Source organism: Hypomesus transpacificus, chromosome 11 (genome assembly GCF_021917145.1).
Source record: "Hypomesus transpacificus isolate Combined female chromosome 11, fHypTra1, whole genome shotgun sequence".
In the NCBI taxonomy this organism is placed as follows: Eukaryota; Metazoa; Chordata; class Actinopteri; order Osmeriformes; family Osmeridae; genus Hypomesus; species Hypomesus transpacificus.
Window position 1 is genome coordinate 611983 of NC_061070.1, and position 21165 is coordinate 633147.

General features: G+C 49.3%; 2 protein-coding genes across 17 annotated transcripts in view; both read left to right on the forward strand.

Moving 5' to 3' along the window:
• Positions 1 to 12249, forward strand: part of dst (dystonin) — a 99543-nt gene extending 87294 nt beyond the window's left edge. For 7 of the 16 annotated variants that reach the window (XM_047028587.1, XM_047028589.1, XM_047028590.1 and 4 more), the window contains 17 exons: positions 101 to 295; positions 418 to 546; positions 1062 to 1205; positions 1555 to 1743; positions 1879 to 2002; positions 2669 to 2832; positions 3241 to 3403; positions 3626 to 3780; positions 4046 to 4120; positions 4318 to 4335; positions 5141 to 5257; positions 6933 to 7050; positions 7533 to 7643; positions 9320 to 9516; positions 10008 to 10121; positions 10873 to 10996; positions 11099 to 12249. In XM_047028587.1, the coding sequence (XP_046884543.1) occupies positions 101 to 295; positions 418 to 546; positions 1062 to 1205; positions 1555 to 1743; positions 1879 to 2002; positions 2669 to 2832; positions 3241 to 3403; positions 3626 to 3780; positions 4046 to 4120; positions 4318 to 4335; positions 5141 to 5257; positions 6933 to 7050; positions 7533 to 7643; positions 9320 to 9516; positions 10008 to 10121; positions 10873 to 10996; positions 11099 to 11355 (2394 nt within the window). In that variant the 3' untranslated portion in view covers positions 11356 to 12249. The remainder of the gene's footprint in view (positions 1 to 100; positions 296 to 417; positions 547 to 1061; positions 1206 to 1554; positions 1744 to 1878; positions 2003 to 2668; positions 2833 to 3240; positions 3404 to 3625; positions 3781 to 4045; positions 4121 to 4317; positions 4336 to 5140; positions 5258 to 6932; positions 7051 to 7532; positions 7644 to 9319; positions 9517 to 10007; positions 10122 to 10872; positions 10997 to 11098) is intronic. The other 9 variants (XM_047028598.1, XM_047028605.1, XM_047028597.1 and 6 more) reach the window with 7 other exon arrangements.
• A 923-nt stretch (positions 12250 to 13172) lies between these two features.
• The window catches only part of zmp:0000000760 (collagen alpha-1(IX) chain), a 30226-nt gene continuing 22233 nt past the window's right edge, over positions 13173 to 21165 (forward strand). The window contains exons 1-7 of the mRNA XM_047029477.1: positions 13173 to 13277; positions 14077 to 14190; positions 14837 to 14960; positions 16618 to 17011; positions 17690 to 17767; positions 17997 to 18092; positions 18264 to 18317. Coding sequence (XP_046885433.1) covers positions 14112 to 14190; positions 14837 to 14960; positions 16618 to 17011; positions 17690 to 17767; positions 17997 to 18092; positions 18264 to 18317 — 825 coding nt within the window. The 5' untranslated portion in view covers positions 13173 to 13277; positions 14077 to 14111. The remainder of the gene's footprint in view (positions 13278 to 14076; positions 14191 to 14836; positions 14961 to 16617; positions 17012 to 17689; positions 17768 to 17996; positions 18093 to 18263; positions 18318 to 21165) is intronic.

The following is a 21165-nucleotide window of genomic DNA, read 5'->3' on the forward strand; positions in this document are numbered from 1 at the left end:
AAGACAGAGAGAGTGTTAGCTGTGCTAGGCAGAGACCATGGTTTGGTGTGTGTGTGTGTGTGTGGCGTATCCCTGAGTGTCTCCCTGCCCCGTGTCCCAGGTGTTCCAGAAGGAGCTGGGGAAGAGGACGGCCAGCGTGCAGGCCCTGAAGCGCTCGGCCAGGGACCTGGTGGACGGCAGCCACGACGACGCCGCCTGGGTCAGGGTGCAGATGAGGGAGCTGGGCACTCGCTGGGACACCGTGTGCTCTCTGTCCGTGTCCAAGCAGAAGCGACTGGAGCAGGCCCTCTCGCAGGTAAGCCCCGCAGCCACAACCTGTGTGTGTACATGTATGGAACTCAAGTACCGTTATGAATCCAAACCTGACCGTGCTACTTGTGTGTGTGTGTGTGTGTATACGTGTGTGTGTGTGTCCAGGCGGAGGAGTTCCACTCCACGGTTCACATCCTGCTGGAGTGGCTGGCCGAGGCAGAGCAGGGCCTGCGTTTCCATGGCAGCCTGCCCGACGACGAGGAGGCGCTGTGTGCTCTGATAGAGCAGCACAAGGCAAGTCCACAACAACAACAACAGACACACTAACTAACCAAGGCAAGCTAGGTCAGCTACGCTAACCACGCTAACCGTGAGCGAACCGACAGCTCCGCCAAACGTCCGCTCTCCCCACCTGGCGTGTTGTGTACCTGCTTGGCCTTCCACTGTGGTGAGGTCATACGGCGGAGCCAATCAGAGCGCAGCCTCCTCTGACACGCAAACGCCAGAAGCGTGTGCCAGAAGACTGAGGACCACCATACATGGACTCGACACGCTGACTCGAGATGCCATGCCAGCTTCTTCAAAACAGGAATGATCTCATCGTATTGGATGTGGCTTCTCCGGGTTGTTTGTTAATTATTCATCATAGATGTGATTTATTTCCAGTTGAACTTGGAGAGAAAGGACAGGCTGGCAGCCAAAGCTGATTCTTGAATACACGTTGTTCCTTGTGAATGTTCATGTGCTAACAGGCAATTTGTGTGTGCGTGTGTGTGTGTGCGCGTGTGTGTTTGTGTGTGTGTCAACAGGACTTCATGAAGAAGCAGGAAGAGAAGGCAGCAGAGCTGAACAAAGCCACCAGCATGGGTGAAGCCATCTTGACCATCTGTCACCCAGACTCCATCACCACCATCAAGCACTGGAACACCATCATCAAAGCACGCTTCGAAGAGGTCAGTTGACCGTCACATGGCTGTCTGCTGCACGTGTTAGCCTGGGGAGGAGTGTATATGTGTGTGTGAGAGTGTGTGTGAGAGTGTGTGTGCATGTATCAAACCTACCCCTCAGTCCATGCGTAGGAACTGTTTCATCTGACGCATATTGTTAACAAATTGTTGTTGTTGTGGTGGTCGTTCATGACGATGTTGTCGTTATTGACGTTGTTGCTGTTGACGACGATGACGACGACGGTGTCGTTGAGGACGACGGCGATAGATGACGTGGATGCTGTTGATTGTTGTCGATGTGGATGCTGTCGATTACTGATGGGAGTTGCGGTCGTCGTGTGGTTGCTGCGTGCAGGTGCAGGCGTGGGCCAGGCAGCACCAGCAGCGCATGGCGGGGGCTCTGTCGGAGCTGCGGGCCGTGCAGGAGCTTCTGGAGGGCCTGCTGGCCTGGCTGCAGTGGGCCCACAGCAGCCTGGAGCTCCAGGACACTGAGCCGCTGCCCCAGGAGATAGGGCAGGTCAAGGCCCTTATCGCCCAGCACCAGGTGAGGGAGGGAGGGAGGGAGGGAAGGAGGGAGGGGGTCACGTCTTTGGGTCAGACCAGTGTCTTGCGGTGGGAGTCTCACCCCTGGGCCTGCCTGTCCTGAGTCTCACCCCTGGCCCTGCCTGTCCTCCTGCAGACCTTCATGGAGGAGATGACCCAGAAGCAGCCGGACGTGGACAAGATCACCAAGACCCACAAGAGGAAAGCGGAGCCTCAAGGCCAATCCCACATCCCCGTCCTGGAGAAAGGAAAAACCCCAAGTATGGAACCATTTTCAAACCCTTTCAACTCCGATTGTAGTCTATTCTGGGGATGGGTAAGCCTCAGGGGTAGTAGAGCAGGATTGAACAAAGATTTGTTCTATTTTGGCTTCCATGCCAGCTGCATTTAACTACCCCCCAATGACGCAGTCGCAGAGTTCTCATTTTGACATGAATCAAATGCACCTCCGGTATGACACGACCCAGGCCTTGAGCTGAGCTCAGGCTAACGAGGTGCTGGGACCTGATGAGTCAGCTTCCTGTTCCTCTCTGTCTGGGAGGCATTAACATCATCGCTGGTGACATCATACATGACATCACCTCTGTTCTCTGTACAGAGTTACAATGGAGGAACATGACTAAGCAAGACTTTAATAGGATTTTCTCTCAGTAAGTGTAGCGATAACAATATACGGTATCTTTTCAGCATAGGTCTCTACTGCCAACTCCGAACTTGGATTAATTCATTAAGTCATTCCTTCTTGCAGAAAACAGACATCTTCTACATCTCCTACCTGAGTCTTTGTCTTAAAAGATACAGCCAAATCTGTTCTTGTTTTGACCACGCAAGAGCATGTGTCTACTACTTTAAGACCTGTCTTTCCTGTGAGCCTGTTTATTGGAAGTGGACCGTGTTCAACAGAGTGCTGGTTGTGCCGTCCACAGGAAAGCGCTCCCCCACCCAGGCCCTGTACCAGTCTGCCACGCAGCCCCCCATTGAGACCAAGAACCCGCAGGTCAACCTCCTGGTCAGCAGGTGGCAGCAGGTGTGGCTTCTGGCGCTGGACCGGCGGAGGAAACTCAACGACGCCCTGGACCGCCTGGAGGAGGTAGTGCACACACACACACGCACCAGGAAGTTTACACACGCACCAGGAAGTTTACACACGCCCCAGGAAGTTTACACACGCACCAGGAAGTTTACACACGCACCAGGACGTTTACACACGCCCCAGGAAGTTTACACATGCCCCAGGAAGTTTACACACGCCCCAGGAAGTTTACACACGCACCAGGAAGTTTACACATTTTTGAAATCCTCATAAGACACACAAACACATTATAAAACATACTGTAAGTTGGATTTTCTACGGTAATAGGCAACACCTGGTCTGTGTAAATGATCTTAATGCCTACCGACCATCAATAGACTGAACTTTTTCAAACCTTGTCAACGTGTTAGTTATTCCTAGTGTGAAGCGTCTCCCTGCCTCTGATCCTCTGTGCCTGTGTTCCAGTTGAAGGAGTTTGCCAACTTTGACTTTGACGTGTGGCGTAAGCGCTACATGCGCTGGATGAACCACAAGAAGTCCCGGGTCATGGACTTCTTCAGGCGCATCGACAAGGACCAGGACGGCAAGGTCACCAGGCAGGAATTCATCGAGGGCATCCTCTCATCCAGTGAGTATGTCACAGCACAGGTGACAGGGGACACTACCAGTCACTATGTCACAGCACAGGTGACACTACCAGTCACTATGTCACAGCACAGGTGACACTACCAGTCACTATGTCACAGCACAGGTGACAGGGGACACTAGCAGTGAGTGTAGGATAGTGGGTATATCAGAGGGCATGCTCTCATCCAGTGAGATCATTACTGTATTGTACTCTATTTCCCAGAATTCCCTACCAGCCGCCTGGAGATGAGTGCGGTGGCGGACATCTTTGACCGTGACGGAGACGGCTACATCGACTATTATGAGTTTGTGGCTGCTCTGCACCCAAACAAGGATGCCTACAAACCTTTGACCGACGCTGACAAGATTGAAGACGAGGTGAGTTAGAGCTCTCCTTGAATACTGGTGCTCCACACATCAACAAACCATGCTAACTAAAGGAACATATTGAATACTGGTGCTCCACACATCAACAAACCATGCTAACTAAAGGAACATATTGAATACTGGTGCTCCACACATCAACAAACCATGCTAACTAAAGGAACATATTGAATACTGGTGCTCCACACATCAACAAACCATGCTAACTAAAGGAACATATTGCTCATTTTGTGTCATTGTTGTCATTGTGCCATTCCAGGTGACACGTCAAGTAGCAAAATGCAAATGTCCTAAACGATTCCAGGTTGAGCAAATTGGTGCCAACAAATATCGGGTACGTTTAAATCTCCCTACGTCCTGGTTCTCTTGACTCTACTGTTTCATGACGTCCTTAAGACGTGACATCTAGCTGTGGTCCACTTTTAAACACGTTTTGAAATGTCATGACTTGGCTGTAGAGGTGTGCCTCGCAGACCAGGACAGAAGGTCTAACGTGTGCTTTCTCATTGTTCCTTCCTCCGTCTCTACCAGTTCTACCTCGGAAACCAGGTACATATAAACCTCCCCCTTTCTTCTCTGGTCTGGTTGTTGTCCGAATCCAACCTGGTGTCTTAGAATAGCCCTCCTCTAACATGATCAGTCTTGTGTGTTTAGTAACGCTGTCTCTGACTACAGCCACGCCTGAGTCTATCAGACTGGAACTCAGAAGTAGAATTCCCAGAGCACAGAAGAATGATTCTAGATCCTTCTGGGTCTACACTTAACTACAGGGATTCCCCGGTTAACACTTGGTCTCTGACTTGAACACACAAATGAACTAATCTGCTTTTAAGTTTCAAAGGAATTGGGTTTTAATACCCTCAGTGTCATTGGAGTATGTTTACTGTACGGGTCCGTGTGCATTAATTCACCTGTCGGGCCGTTTGGAGTATAACGCTTTCTGTGTGCTTGTTCACTGCTTCACCATGGCAGTATCCAAGGAATGACTCCACTCAACTATGGCTGATATGTCTTTGGTTCAACATAACATTATTAACTAACCTTGTTTCCCAAGCCGGGCCATCTGTTAATGTCAGGATGTACTTACCGCTTGTAGTCATCCAGCCTGCAGGTGTATTTTTCCAACTTTTGTTTAAAAAATGCCTCGGAACAGTGCATGTTGCTATCGAGGATTCATAACTCATACTGGGTCACCTGCTTTTAACCAAGAAGATCAAGTGTGTCTGTGGGACATGATGGGGAGACATGGACGGATGACTAGGGGCATAGTGGGGAAACCTGGTTTGGTTACTGTGTCCTATGCACCGTTTTGTATTGCTTTGCTCCATATCAACTGAACCCATTCTTTTGACAGTTTGGTCAGGTACACTGCTTACATGACTCCTTAGTGACGGATGACAATATAGCAAACAGGGACAGTCAGAACCTTACCCCTCATCTACACGTTGCCGTTTTGGAAGGCTGTATTCTGGTAAATAGTTACTCCTCAGATGTTTGTTATGACTCCTTTGTACTTTACCTCAAGATTATTCTTCTTATTTTATGAATTTTGTTTACATTATTTTTCTAAATTCATCACTTTTTCAATGTACTTGATCACACAATTCACCCAGTGGCATTTGTTCATTACGGGAATCATCTAGTTGGAAAGTTTGGATTGAAGTGCGCTTGTTCTGGAGGCACCCAGCTATTGGAGTGTCAATGTGACGTCATGTTTAAGTGTTACACTGTGATTGGCTAGTGAGAAGATAAGCCCCATCCCCATGCTGTTTCTAAGTGTCCATTGGAGCTTAGCTGCCTTGGTTCCGCATCCCTGTCAATGCATCCTCTAAGAGTACTGTATGCTGATTGGTCCATAGTGCTGGAACGTGCACCTGCTCACTTGTGATGGTGTGCAGGAGCCTGCTGTCTGTCTGTCTGTCTGTCTGTCCGTGTGTGTATACTTCTGTCTGGTTTGACCGTGTTACAACGTACAAGCATCGTATCTGACAGGAGGCATGTTGTTTGTCGCCATCGTCGTGACGTGTGTGTCGTGAGTGTTGTGTCGTTCGTACCACGGTCGAATCCAACTGGCCGACTGGCTCTGCATCTGGCTCGCTGAGATGCCCCAGCCTTCGTCTGAAGCACGGCAGACTGGCTCACCGTGAAGCTGTGTTCCTGCTGACGTACACTGGCTTCTAAGAACAGCCGTCTGCTTGAAGGCCCCTGTTTGGGTTGTGTCAAGAAAGGGCATTCTCCCGTCGTCTCCATGTTGAGAGTACAAGCGTTGTACTAGAGGGACCTCTAGAGGTGGGATAAGTCACACTGCAGTGCAGTGCTTGGTTCACTGTCATGACTGTGTGTGTCGTATTATAGGACAAAACACATTGAAATGACATCACTTCCTGGCACTGGAGGGAAATGAATACACTGCGTTTCTTTGTGACGGATGAAGTTGCAGATCATGTGCTTCTGTAACCTTACATGATTTATCTGAATCCTTCTCCACAAGGTTTTTTAGCAGCAGACAGACTTGTCTGACCACTAAGGGTTTGTGGAAAAGGCAACACACTTCATCCTTGAATCATTCAATCAAATGACACTTTCTCTCCCGATCGCACCCTAATTGGCTGAGCCAGTGCTCAGATGCATGAACACACCTTCTGATTGAGAGAAGGACGAACCAGTTGGATTGACCTCCATATTTGTTGTTTTGAGAATGAAACGTCAATGTCGTTGTTGTTGTTTTGTCACAATCTGTTGGTTTAGCTGAGCAACACCGAAACAAAACCAGTTTTCTCCCAGAAAAAACAAACGGTTTTGCCGCAAGTTTATTCTCCGAAAAATACACTACCCAGTTGTTATATCACTTCCACATAAATACAAAAACATACAGACATTTAACCATCAGCACATCCCAGCATCTGGTTTCCTCCTGTGTTGCTCAGCGTCGACCAGCAGTGGTGTAGCCCGCGCTCCTGTCCTGATTCTGCCCCCGCCTCACCCCCGCCTCTCCCCCTCCCTCCCCCCCCGCCTCTCCCCCCTCCCCTCCCCCCCCCCCGCCTCTCCCCCTCCCCTCCCTCCCCCCCCGCCTCTCCCCCTCCCTCCCCCCCCCCGCCTCTCCCCCTCCCTCCCCCCCCCGCCTCTCCCCCTCCCTTCCCTTGCAGTTCGGAGACTCCCAGCAGCTTCGTCTGGTCCGGATCCTGCGGAGCACGGTGATGGTGCGGGTGGGCGGAGGCTGGATGGCCCTGGACGAGTTCCTGGTGAAAAATGATCCGTGCCGAGGTGAGGGGGGGCTGGGGGCTGGAGGGGAGGGGGGCTGGGGGGGAGGGGGGCTGGAGGGGGGGGGGGGCTGGAGGGGGGGGGGGCTGGGGGGGAGGGGGGGCGGGGCCACCGACTGACTGACAGGCCGTCCAGACCGCCATGATTCAGCATTCAGCAACACGACAAACATGTCTTCGGTTTTCCAAGAGGAGAGTGTGTGTTACCAGTGTGTTTGCGTGCGCGCGTGCATGTGTTGCCAAAGCAATCCTATTGTCTTGCTTCCTTGTGGGCTGGGTTCTGAACTCTGGGACTTGTTTTGTGCCTGTTCTATTTTTTGTCTCTGTATATATAGTTCCTGTCCATGTATTTCTTTTTCCTGTGTATGTATTTCCTGTCTTTCCTGTCTATGTATTTGTATTTCCTGTCAACGTATGTCTCTTTTCTGCTGAGCCTCCTGCTTCCTCCTCTGTGATGACGACAATCCTGTGTGGTTTTCTCTCCAGTGCACCACCACGGGAGTAAAATGTTGCGCTCGGAATCAAACTCCTCAATTACTCAGTCTCCTCTAGGTTGGCAAATCTCACACTTTCTCACCTTGCTCCATGAACCCAGTGGTATGTGCGTCTGCATCTCCGTGTGTGTGCGTGTGTGTGAGTGTGTGCCCCTCAAAGTGAATGGCGTTTGCCCCACTCCCACTCCCCTGCCATCCATCCCTGTGTGGTCATCATGCATGCTGTGGTTTCTCTTGGTTCACCTGCTGTCGCCATCGCTCTCAACCAGCTACCTTGCTACTTGGCTAGCTACTTTAGCACAGTCCCTACATGTCTCTCTCTCTCTCACTCTCTCTCTCACTCTCACTCTCTCTCTCTCTCTCTCTCTCTCTCTCTCTCTCTCTCTCTCACTCTCTCTCTCTCTATCTCTCACTCTCTCTCCAGGCCTGTGTCTGTCTTCTCTGTCTCTCTCTCTCTCTCTCCATCTCTCTATCTCTCTCCAGGCCTGTGTCTGCCTCTCTCTGTCTGTCTCTGTCTCTCTCTCTCTGTCTCTCTCTCTCTCTCTGTCTGTCTCTGTCTCTCTCTCTCTGTCTCTCTCTCTCTCTCTCTCTCTCTCTCTCTCTCTCTCTCTCTCTCTCTCTCTCTCTCTCTCTCGCCAGGCCGTTCTGCCTTTCTCTGTCTCTGTCTCTCTCTTTGTCTCTCTCTCTATCTATCTCTCTCTTTCTCTCTCACTCTCTCTCTCTCTCTCTCTCTCTCTCTCTCTCTCTCTCTCTCTCTCTCTCTCTCTCTCTCTCTCTCTCTCTCTCTCGCCAGGTCGTTCTGCCTTTCTCTGTCTCTGTCTCTCTCTTTGTCTCTCTCTCTATCTCTCTCTCTCTCTTTCTCTCTCTCTCTGTCTCTCTCTCTGTCTCTCTCTCTCTCTGTCTCTCTCTCTGTGTCTCTCTGTCTGTCTCTCTCTCTCTGTCTCTCTCTCTCTCTCTGTCTCTCTCTCTCTCTCTCTCTCTCTCTCTCTCTCTCTCTCTCTGTCTCTCTCTCTCTCTCTCTCTCTCTCTCCAGGCCTGTGTCTCAGTCTGCCCTCTCAGCAGAGCCTCCCCTCTCTGCCATTCTGCTGTCTGGCAGTTGGCTCTGACAGGGGATAGGTTTTAGTGGGGTTATCTGGTTTCTAGAGTCTATGTGCTTACACTGTCTCGCCTGATAGCACGGGATGCTAACAGTTGTGTTCCCAGTAGACAAATGAACACAAACAAGACTTCGGTGTTTTATTAGTTTTGTTAGCGGAAATCTATATTTTTGTCTTACTTGTTTTATCTGGACACAGTGAGGCAATTGGGAACATTGTAGTCTAAATAAAGGCATTTGCTGGTATGAGTTAGGGTTAGATAGTTGAACTGAAGCTGCTAACAGGGCTTTTCCGGTGTTTCCAGTGAGAGCCGCTGTGTGTGTGTGTGTGTGTATCAAACTGCATGGTGTCGTGCCATTCCCATGTTTTCACGAGTATTACAATCCTAAATTGTAAACAAAATTACCAACAACCTGTTTTCATTTCAGATGGTCTTTTCTACTCTGAAATGACTGAGCTTCATCTCACCAATCACAATCCTCTCTTATCACCGCCTAGTTATCATCTCTCATACGAGGCAAACTTCCTGGACGCAGATAACGCCGTCGATTAAACCTCAAACGGAGATGAGAAGTTTCCAGAACTTCTCAGCTCCGACGAGGCGTAATCTGGGTCCACGAAGCAGAAGTTGTGCGCCCCAGCGGGACAGTCTAACGTGTGTGTCGCACCTTCTTTCCGCCAGCTAAAGGCAGGACCAACATGGAGCTGAGAGAGAAGTTCATCCTCCCAGAAGGCACCACCCAGGTCATGGCCAGCTTCCGCTACCGGGGGCGGAGGTCGCGACCCTCGTCCCGGGCCGCCTCGCCCAACAGGTCGAACTCCAGTCACAGCTGTCCGGCTCCGCCTATCCCGGTGCAGCCTCAGTCCAGCACGCCCAAGGTAGGACGCTTGCAGGTCTCCCTGGTCCTAACCCAGAGGGCGCTGCCTCAGTCCAGCACGCCCAAGGTAGGACGCTTGCAGGTCTCCCTGGTCCTAACCCAGAGGGCGCTGCCTCAGTCCAGCACGCCCAAGGTAGGACGCTTGCAGGTCTCCCTGGTCCTAACCCAGAGGGCGCTGCCTTGCACACGTTACGTTCCAGTCATTTAGCACACGCGTTTATCCAAGAAGCATCTAAATAGTGCATAAAGGAGGTTCCTGATTTCTGGGACTCCGCCTAGCTGTATGTATGCTTAGCACTGTTTCCAACCCAACCATATCATAGTCTGTCCTTGACGTGTCAAGTCCCTTTCCATGTTATCATGACTGACATAGTTTGACCTTGTTCACCCGACTTGTGATTTCTCCACCCCTGCTCATCCTCCCGTAGCAACCTTTTGATTTCTTCACCTGAACCCTGTGTGTGTGTGTGTCCATGTTTCATTGCTCCTCAGACCTCCCAACACAAGCACACCCGCAATTATGATAAACCCTGGCTGGCAAACAGCAAGCCCTCCGGTCCTCTTAAATCTTCCGACTCGTTTGACAGCCAAGGCTCGTCTTCAGAGGTATTGTGGCTGCCTGCTGCGTGAACCAGCTCTGTGACTCTGGCCTAACCCCCTCTGCCTCACGCTGCACCCCCCAACCCAAATCAGTAACAGTGTCCTGAGCAGATGCACTGTTGACATGGATTTCTGTTGGGGTTCTGTATTCAAAGTGTTTAAGGACTAACTCGTACTCACCCTGCGGTTTGAGTCTGTCTCACTCTCTTGACTCTTTGACTGGGTAACTGTCTCACTCTCTCATTCTTTGACTGGGTAACTGTCTCACTCTCGGATTCTTTGACTGGGTAACTGTCTCACTCTCTCATTCTTTGACTGGGTAACTGTCTCACTCTCTTGACTGTTTGCCTGGGTAACTGTCTCACTCTCCTGCTGACCATCTCACTGTCTGGCACTGGGTCTCTACTGTAACACTGGGCTCTTTTCTACTCTGTCGCATGTGGAATCTCTCACTCACAGGACGGATTCACCTTAGTGTTGACGTATTAACCCTTTACAACTCAAGTGCCTGGGGGGTGAATGGATCTCATTCTCCAGCACTTTCGGTTGGATTGTTGGCTCTCAGGAAACAACACACAACAAGGTGTCGACTAATCTGACAGCGATCACACCTGATCGCTCTGTTTGTGGGGACTTTCCCTCTTGTGACGTTTCTGTTCACGTCTGAACTGGGACAGAAGGTGACTGTCAGGGCGCAGCCTCGAGTCGAGACGTTTCCACGGATCCGTCCGTAACCGCTAACCTGTCTGTTTCTCAGAGCACGCCCATAGCTGGCAGCAAGCTCCGTCTCCCTGGTTACCTGTCGGGCAAGAGCTTCCAGTCGGGTGAGGAGGGCTCCCTGATCAACGCTGCAGTGATGAAGGCCAGATCACAGGCCTTAGGTGAGCCTCCCTGCTGGACCACTGCTCTACCATTGCAGCCCAGCCACTTGCCATGTCACCTGTAGCTGAATGCATGTTCCCTGTTGTGTCTGTGTCCCTCAGGCGACCACAGGAAGCTGCACAGCCGACCAGGAAGCAAGGCTGGCAGCCGAGGAAGCAGCAGGAGGGGGAGCGACGCGTCCGACTTCGACATCTCAGACATCCAATCGGTGTGCTCCGACACGTCGGAGACGGTGGGCGACACCTCCCGGGCCACGCCCCGCTCCGCCTCCCGGCAACACGGGGGCAAACCCTCCAAGATTCCCACACCACAGAGGAAGACGACCTCCAGCAAACTGGCCAAGAGCTCCAAGAGATAGTCAGGAAGTCAGGGAACTACAGCCCAGTCTGAGAACTTCAACTACGGAAGCCTGGAAGGATTGGCGCTTCGCGGACACAGTGACGTGTTCAAGACACACACAGACGGACACTAGAGACTGCTAACGTGCTGATTATTATTATTATTTAAAAGTGTTATGAAGATGTAAAATATGTCCGCGAGAAGATATGGTTTAATATGACGTGAGAATGGAATGTCCTTAGGCCTTGTGTATTTGTCTTAATGTATTTAAGTTCATGTGAATAATGTCAAAATTACTATTATTATTATTTTATTTCATTTTGTTGATGACAAACCTGGATAGGTTCATAAGAACAAAAGAGGAAAAAAATACTATGGAGAAGACTGTACAATGTATGGGAAACTAACCTTTTTTTACACACTAATGAATGGTGAGGTTTGGTCTGGACAGCTCTGAGAGTTACTGAATGTACTGTAGTAATGTCTGTATGTTGACTCATGGCTGAGTCCTCTCTACTATCGTATCTATTTAAAGTGCAATGATGATATACTGTATCTACTGCCGTCATGCTTGAACTGGGCAATATGCACCACATACTAAACTCAACATAGTAAACACTGCTCAAATCATGTCAAAGAAAACCTACAACTGTTTATTAGAGCTCACGCAGAAAACCCCTGACTATAATCTAGGCTTCAACGTCCTGTTCTTCCTTAGCAGACCTGCACTTCCTGTTTAGTTTGGGTCACCTGACAGCGATGTGCACCATTGATTGGACAGGTTGCCCTCTCAGCCTTTGGTAGACATTCTGTAGAGCGTCCATGTCAGTGTTTGGTTCATTTTGCTGGAGTGGAACGGATTACTGTAACTTTTTTGTAATAAATCTGCTTGCAGAAAGCTCCTATGAACACAGCACGGACTGTTCTTTGTGCCAAGTACGCAGTTGTGTTACAGTATGGGTGCGTGTGTGTGTGTATTGTTTGGTAGTGTGTGTGTGTGTGTACAGGTATCTTATCTGGACCTGAATGTATATGTCTGTTTGTATTTTGTTTTGACATTGGGGAAGTGTGTGTGTGTGTGTGGCAAAAGGATTCTGAGACAAATAGAGATAGATAGATAAGGAGTCAAGAGGCATCAGAAAGTTTAGTGTTTCAAATGCACACTGCTACATTGTATGTTGAGATGAAATAGATCGGTCAAATATGAAATTCCATGTTTAAATAATGAGTTCATCGAGTCATTTGACACATTCAACATGATTTTTGACTTTCTTTTACAGTATATCGTACTTCTCTCCATGCATTCAAGAAGAATGCCATTCTGTGCCTGTGGTGCCCGGAGCAGGAATGTTTGCAGATCACCTCATACCTAGCTGCAACATACTGCATCCCTCTCTCAGTGCCCCAGTTCCCTGGGAAAACGCTCGCTTTTCTACATTAGAAGGAAAACCGTGGATAAACGTTGGATTGTAAGCCCTCAGGACAAATGCAACCTTCCTACCTATATCTGAAATAAAACTAGACCTAAGTGTCATTATGAAAAGTAAGAGTTTTGTCCGTTTTCGACCTGTTGTTTGGGTCAAGGTGAGGAGCTTTAAAACGCCCCCTCGGCCTAAATGAACAATTGAAGAACTACGCTTTCTCTCAATAAACGCAGACACACGCCTCGTTGACACCTGCTTGGCCAGGTCAGGTGTGGTGGGAAGGTCCCGCTGGGCCTGCGGCAGGTCAGCACGTGGAGGTGACGCCTCTGAGGGGGCTGGCTGGGCTCGTCTGGAGCCCAGGGCGGAGTGGAGCGCCGGGGGAAGAGTCTCCCAGGCTGACTGGTCCTGTGTTCCAGTAGCGGCCCAGGGATGCCTCTTTAGAGCAGGATACATTATCACTGCAGGACCGGGAAGCGTGCCGTCTGCAGTCCACTTCAGGGCCTCCTTTCAGGAATATGTGAGTGTATTTTCAACAGTTTTCTTCGTCCTGACCACGGGAGTCGTTACATTTCACCGTGGATTATGAAATAGAAATTTGATTTTGTGTGGTAGGGTGTTTCTGATGACTGTTGCAGTGCATCGTCCTCGTGTAGGCTGTAAGGTGTTCAGTTGAGGTCTCTCTCAGTCATTTGATTAAGTGAACTGTGACAACTCTTTATGCTTTATATTCAGTCTAACTCATAGCTATTCAGGCATTTATCAGTGTTTTGTTGATCTTTTAATTTTTTTATTCATTAAGATTGATGATTTGTGTTGAATTGCAATGATTTAAAGGTAATATGCGTTTCTGATTCGGAACTCTGATGTTTGATGTGGTGCAATCTGGCTATTTTATGTAATAATCTACATCATTTAGGACTTCCAATGATTATTACCCTTAATAAATAAGGGAAACCTTAACATTTGAGTTATGTGCAGACTCAGGCATGTTCTCAATTAGCAATAAACTAATCTATGTGGCAGCAAAAAAATACTAAAAAATGTTGATACTATGAATACAATTTGTAATGTACTTTTTGAGATTTGAATATTTTTGAAATACTATATATATATATATATGTATTTTTTAAGATCTCTTAATTAACTTTCAATGTGTTCAATGAAGCTTACATTTATATTTACATGTATTCATTTAACACTTTTATCCAAAGCGACTTCCAAGAGAGAGCTTTACAAAGTGCATAGGTCACTGATAATAACAACAAGATAGCCCCGCTTAGGTTAGAACGTGACAGAATGTTTCTACTGTTCGGCAGGCATATATAACCCTTTGACAGCTACGTTTAGAAAGATGCCAGCCTTGAAGGAGATGCTGGTTTTACCAGTCTTCCTAGCCATCTTCGGATTGACAACATGCCAAGAATTGCCAAGTAAGTTCTAGAACTGTCTCAGCGTGTTTAGTTTTCACATGGAAGTTTAAAGTTTAAACACAGTTTCAGCTATGTTTATTGCTTAAGCTTAAGTTCTGCCTGTAAACTTTTATTGCAATAATTGTTCAAATGTGCTGCTGTTTTTAATGCCACATTTTACCAGGTACCTCGTTCAAATTAGTGTTCAAAATATTCAGTGTTATACTTCAGCATGACCAGCAGATGGCAGCACGTGGCCTGAAGAGGCAGGGCTGACTCAGAAAGCTTCTCAGTGATCCCTCACTACTCTGGAGGCTACTTCCTGTATAGACAGTGACATCATCTTCCCAGGCCCTCTCAGAAGCTGATGTCACTGTGATGTCACAGTAAACGTCCCTCCCGTCAGCCTGTCAGAGCTCGACAGCCGGAAGTCACATGACAGGAATCCCTGATTCTCCTGGTGCCCCCGAACACCAATAACACCAATAACCCAATGTATCATGTCTTTCATTTCATGAAGGAAACGTTTGATTATCACAACCATTTCCACTTTCTTTCAACTGGACCAGACAAACAGGAGATTGGAGTGCTTTACTCACGTACTGATGGGGTCCTGGTGGTCAGGTGGTCCCGTATGAGCCTCTGATTGAGCTGTCTGTGGGGGTAGGTTTTGACCTGCTGGAGGAGTTGCGGGTGTCTGAGTCCAGAGGAGTGATGAGGGTGAACGGCTCTGAAGCTGATGCTGTGGCGTACCGGGTCAACCCCGCCATCCACCTACGCAAGTCCATGAGGTACCAGGGGGGGGGGCACCGTAGGGCCGTCAGGGGGGAAAGGAATCAAATGTGTGCTGTGCCAATGCATGGTTGTCCTCATTACCCTGAAGCCATTCAGAGTCAGATTTCCTCATAATATGGCAAAGTCAAACTCCCAAACCACGTCCTTATTCTTCAGTGAGGATGAATAATCGTGTTTATCTGTATTTGATGGCAATGGGTTGTACCAAGGCCAATGGTTTAATCAGTGCGTAGCCAGTACCTTACCAAGCCTTCCACAATGTCACGGTAACCAGCCAAGAATTTTTCCCTCCGTTGTAATTATGCCCTCTTTCAAAACAATCAGACTTAACTCCTACTTCTGTGTGGAACCTTGCGGGCCCCTGTCTGCTCACCGAGTATTCAGATAGCCCTCCGACATCACCAGAAAGCTTCTGAGAGACACTCTGGTTGGAAAGGTCAAGGGTGGGCGGGTATTTTGGTATGCGTGTGTACGTGCATATGTGTTTATGTGCGTGGGAGTGTGTGTGCGTGTGTGTTTATGTGCGTGGGAGTGTGTGTGCGTGCGTGTGTGTGTGTGGGGGGGGGGGGGCGTTGTTTAGTTTATTTTAAACATTTGTTTTACCCTTCTGTGCAAAATAACCCTTTTTTCTCAGTGGCATACCCTCTACTCTGCTTCAGTAATTAGACATGTGTTTGTTTGTGTGTGAATGTGGATGAATCGTTTTGACATTTATCATGGAAATTCTTTCATCGTCCCAACACACAGGGATCAGAGCCGAAGCACGTCTGCTGCCTGTGGAGGCTCTGTTTGTTTCTGTTTACAGTACGTTGCATGTGTCCCATAGACTCCTGGGAGGCGGGGACAAGCAGCAGGCTGTCGCTTCAGTTTGGTCTCCTCTCTGTGTCTCTGCCAGCCTGGACTCCCTCAACCCTCTCTCTGCCTCAACTCGAGTACTGTACATTGTTTATTTACGCTGTGTGTGTGTGAGAGGGGGAACGTAAGGCCCTCTAAATCAAATAACACAAATCATGGAAACAAAGACAGATCGACTTCAGTGTCAAAGTGGAACCCCGAGCAGGAAAACAAGGCGGGATTGTCTTGACAGAACGCCACTGGGGAGTGTGGGGGTGGGAGTTGCCATGGAACACATTCATTGTTATTGAAGACGTTAACTCTAGAATGAGTGAGCTGATCTTTCCAACCAGAGTGGCTCTCAGGAACCTTCTGGTTTAAACCACTAAAAGCTATTGGGAATAATCCCAGACTGACAACATGGAGTCAGCCCCATGCAGGGGCCGAAGAATAAGCACTGATACTTTCAGCGTGTCGTTTCCCAGCACGCCAGGCCAACCTTGTCTGCGTGAGTTGCATGTGAATGTTTTGTACCAGTGTTTAGAATCTCTTTACATGCAGTCAGCATGACGAAGGGAAGAGGTTGAGCAGACACACCATGGAGCCGGGGTACACAAACACATAAACGTACATGTAAACAAACAAACATGTAAACAAACAGATGAAAACACGAGATAAGATACAACATGAAGTCATCCCTTACCTTTTGGAGTCTCATAAAATGGTAGTGTAAAGCTAGCCTATATCGTAGAGGACCTTTGATGAACATGAATCAACTAAATCTGTCATACTCACTGTCCCTTGGCTGTTGCGTCCCAGGGACATCCTCCCAGACGGCCTGCCCTCAGACTACTCCATCATCGCCACCTTCAAGGTCACCCTGGACGCGGCCAGGCGCTCCTGGAACCTGTGGCAGGTCAGCGACCCCCAGGGGCGGGACCAGGTGGGCCTGCGCTTCCACGACGACACCCGCTCCCTCGACTTCTTCTACAGTGGGCCGCGGGGGAGCCAGATGCTGCGCACGTTCCGCGGCGTGGAGAAGCTGTTTGACGGCGAGTGGCACAAGCTGGCGCTGAGCGTGAAGGGCGGGGAGGTGCGCCTGCTGGTGGACTGCCAGGAGGTCAGCGTGGAAGCTATCGACGAACCCAGGCCTGTCATACGCCAGGGCTTCACGTCCATCGTGAAGCGCGCGGCCGGACAACGCACTCCGTCGGTGAGTGTCCCACAGGATCTTCATACAGACGTAAATACGCTGTCTTAAGTCTCTTATTCCTTCAAGGAGACCCTTCGACACAGATCCCCCTGTTCATGAAGGACTGTTATTGTTGTTGTTTTTCATCCATTTGAATTCATGGAGCTGTGAGCTGTCCAGTGTGGGGACATCACGCGGTAGGCTTTCAATAGACCAGTAGATTGATCCCCAAGAAAAAGTCCCTAAACTCTTACCTCAAAGTCCCTAAGTAAACTACTGAAGGTTCAGTAAATGGAGGTTCATTAGACTGGAGGTTCATTAGATTGGAGGTTCATTAGACTGGAGGTTGAGGAGACTGGAGGTTCATTAGATTGGAGGTTCATTAGACTGGAGGTTCATAAGACTGGAGGTTCATTAGATTGGAGGTTCATTAGATTGGAGGTTCATTAGACTGGAGGTTCATTAGACTGGAGGTTCATTAGATTGGAGGTTCATTAGACTGGAGGTTCATTAGACTGGAGGTTCTTTAGACTGGAGGTTCATAAGACTGGAGGTTCATTAGATTGGAGGTTCATTAGATTGGAGGTTCATTAGACTGGAGGTTCATTAGACTGGAGGTTCATTAGACTGGAGGTTCATTAGACTGGAGGTTCATTAGAGTTTCAGGAGACTGGGTGTGATGTGTTGTGGTGTTCCCAGGTGGACCTTCAGCAGATGGATGTGTCATGTGACCCAGAGCAGGCCTACTCAGAGGGCTGCTGTGAGCTCTCCAGCGTGGTGAGTTACAACCCATCCTCATCCATCCTCATCCATCCTCAACCCTTCCACACTCCTGCCCCAACACACACACACACACATACTCAACCACTCCTCTTGGTTTCCCCCTTTTTACAACTTTTCCCTCCCTCCCTCCCTCCCTCCCTCCCTCCCTCCCTCCCTCCCTCCCTCCCTCCCTCCCTCCCTCCCTCCCTCCCTCCCTCCCTCCCTCCCTCCCTCCTCCTGACAGTGTGGGGGCTATGCTGAGATTGGGCTGACCGCAGGCAGAGCCACCTGTAAGTGTATGAATGGCCAGCCTGGTGTCCAGGGACCTTCAGGATCCAAGGTGAATAACCCTAAGCCTGTGTTCATGCTGACCTATATGTTGAAGCTGACTGATGAAGCTACCTTTCTCTACGTTCAAGATAACTTCCTGTATGTTAAAGCTAACTTCCCGGATATTGAAGTTAACTTCCTGTAATTAGAGACTGACTTCCTGTCCGCTGTCAATTCACAGGGCCACAGAGGTCTCCCCGGCAACACTGGAGAGCCAGGAAAACTGGGGAACTGGGTAAGAGCTCCATGTCACTACTGTGTTGTTCAGGATGGATGTTGGATTACAGTCTTACAGTCTGTGAACTTATCATTGGTCCCTGTTGACTCAGGCCTGATATTCATATGCTGAGCTTAACACTAAGCGGGGTGACAGAAATCTGCAGCGCAGAGGAAGAGAGAGAGAGAGAGAGAGAGAGAGAGAGAGAGAGAGAGAGAGAGAGAGAGAGAGAGAGAGACAGAGAGAGACAGAGAGAGAGACAGAGAGAGAGAGAGAGAGAGAGAGAGAGAGAGAGAGAGAGAGAGAGAGAGAGAGAGAGAGAGAGAGAGAGGGAGGAAGGAAGGAAGGGAGGGAGGGAGGGAGGGAGGGAGGGAGGGAGGGAGGGAGGGAGGGAGGGAGGGAAAGAAAGAGCAAGGAGGAGAGGTAGAGAGAGAACATGCACACAGAACATGCTGTAGTCATGGAGCTGTGGGTGATGACGTATTGTAGGAAAACCCAGGCTGGCTCGCTGCAGATGTTCTGCTTCTGGAAAACAATTCAAAGTAAGTAGGGATCCCCTCTCCTCCCCGGACCACGTCAAAAGGTGCATCAAGAAACAGAAACACCTTTTCTAGTGTTTCTGGAATACAATAAAGTTTGTGTTTCATGTCAAATATGACACGTTTGTTTTGAATTGTTTATGAATTTATTTTTTCTCTGTTTTGAACGTGACGGGTCGGCAGTAGAGCTAGGAGCTAGACACGTAGTATTCGTGCACACATGCAACTTCCTGACAGGACAGGAACATCAATCCTGAGAGATAAGGATCACCCGAGGTGAAACGGGAGTGATGACAGAGGTGATAACAGACCTTCTGTACTTGTTTCAGGAGAGATTCCTGGACTGAAGGATCATGCTGATGTGGAATGATATGATCTCTCACATTCAAGCGTCTCTGCCTGGAGAACCTGAGTTTAGCCAAGGAAATCACATATTGACTTACTAGAAACTCACAGTTGGCTTCGGAACACAGGCTTCCATGGCAGGGTCTTTCTGATTCCAATTTTCTTAGAACCTTTCTCTATTCTATTCTATTCCATTCTAGTCTAGAGTTTATCATTGTTTTTCATTACCATGTTGTGAAGCATCATTAGCTCAGCTCCAACGAGAACAGTAGTCATCACTGCAGAAAGGCTGTGGAGGGTTTGGGCCAGGTCAAAAGGCAGGGCCGTCAAAAGGCCCAAAGGTCAACAATGTTGTCTGAACAGCATCATTAAAGAGGACAACAAACAGCATGAGGATCTCATTACACGTCTATATATCTGACTGTGCACCCCTGGGGCCTGAGACATGATTATTTCCAGTTGAGAGTTATGACTAATTTAGCTCTTTGATGTAGCTCCAATTCTCGGCGGTATGTTGAAGCGCAACATAATGCATTTTAAACACGACCCAGAGAAGGGAAACATGTGGGTCGTAGTGTGTTTTAGGACAGAGGCTTGTCTCGTTCATGAGAAATGAGTTGCTGGCTTGGCTGGGCATGCATCGTGCCCTTTCAGAGTTGGGTTTCTCAGGGTGGAAACTTGCCTCGTTCACGTCAACACCAGTTTCACTTGTGCACAGACGCTTACATGCACGTTCATGCACGAAAAGGCACACCCTGTATCCACACACTAATGTACTGACAAACGCCGACACACACTTGTACGCTCTAACGCACACACTCTCCAGACCCACAGACAGACAGAGAGTGATGCACGGCTGCATGCTGTTGGGGTGAACATCTGCATTGTGTGACTCAGTTAAACCGTGCCCCCAACCAGGCAACCTATCTCAGGGCAGAACGGGTTTATAGCCACCCCCGCTGCCGGCCAAGCAGGCTGTTTCCTGGGGCACAGAGATGGACGTCTCCTCTGAGGCACTGGGTGGTCCCTGGCTGACTCCCCCCTCTCTCTCTCTCTCTCTCTCTCTCTCTCTCTCTCTCTGGCTCTCTCTCCTCTCTCTATACCTGCCTCCATTGTTGTTTGCCTCAATCCCTTTCTCTGACTACCTCCCACCCCATCCCATATGTCTCCCCATATACCATAACCCTAGCCCATCTGAAAGAAACATAGTCCGCAGTAGAATAAGTGAAGAAAGCCCCAGACCAGCTAACTGAGGCTAGCCCCAGTCCAGTCTACCTGAGTAAACCCCTAACAAGCGAAGGAGGCTAGCTTCAGATCAGCTAACTGAGGCTAGCCCCAGACCAGCTAACTGAGGCTAGCCCCAGACCAGCTAACTGAGGCTAGCCCCAGGACAGCTAACTCAGGCTAGCCCCGGCACAGCTAACTGGGCTAGCCCTGGGACAGCTAACTGAGGCTATCCCCAGACCAGCTAACTAAGGCTAGTCCCAGCATAGCTAACTGAGGCTAGCCCCGGACCAGCTAACTGAGGCTAGCCCCAGGACAGCTAACTCAGGCTAGCCCCGGCACAGCTAACTGGGCTAGCCCTGGGACAGTTAAATGAGGCTAGCCCCAGACCAGCTAACTGAAGCTAGCCCCAGACCAACTAAATGGGCAGGTCCGTATAGAGCTGAGTGTGCACACAGTGGTTCTGGGTAAGAAGATGGTTAAATAAACGGATGGCGAGAGCTCCTGGCCTTGTTCTGGGGTGTTTGTTGATGAGGGAAACACAGCCAGTTGGCCAACACATTTCTCCCTATTAGCGGGGGAAGTCGACATGTGTGAAAACAGAATGGTTGTTCCATTGGAAGACCAGTCGGCAGCTTATTCCCAGGGCTACCACCCTCTGGTTGGTCTCCCACAAATGGGATCATTGGTCTTAAACACACATCTGACACCTGACTGTGGTCTTGTTTTCTAACGGCAGAAGGATCCCACAGAGGAGC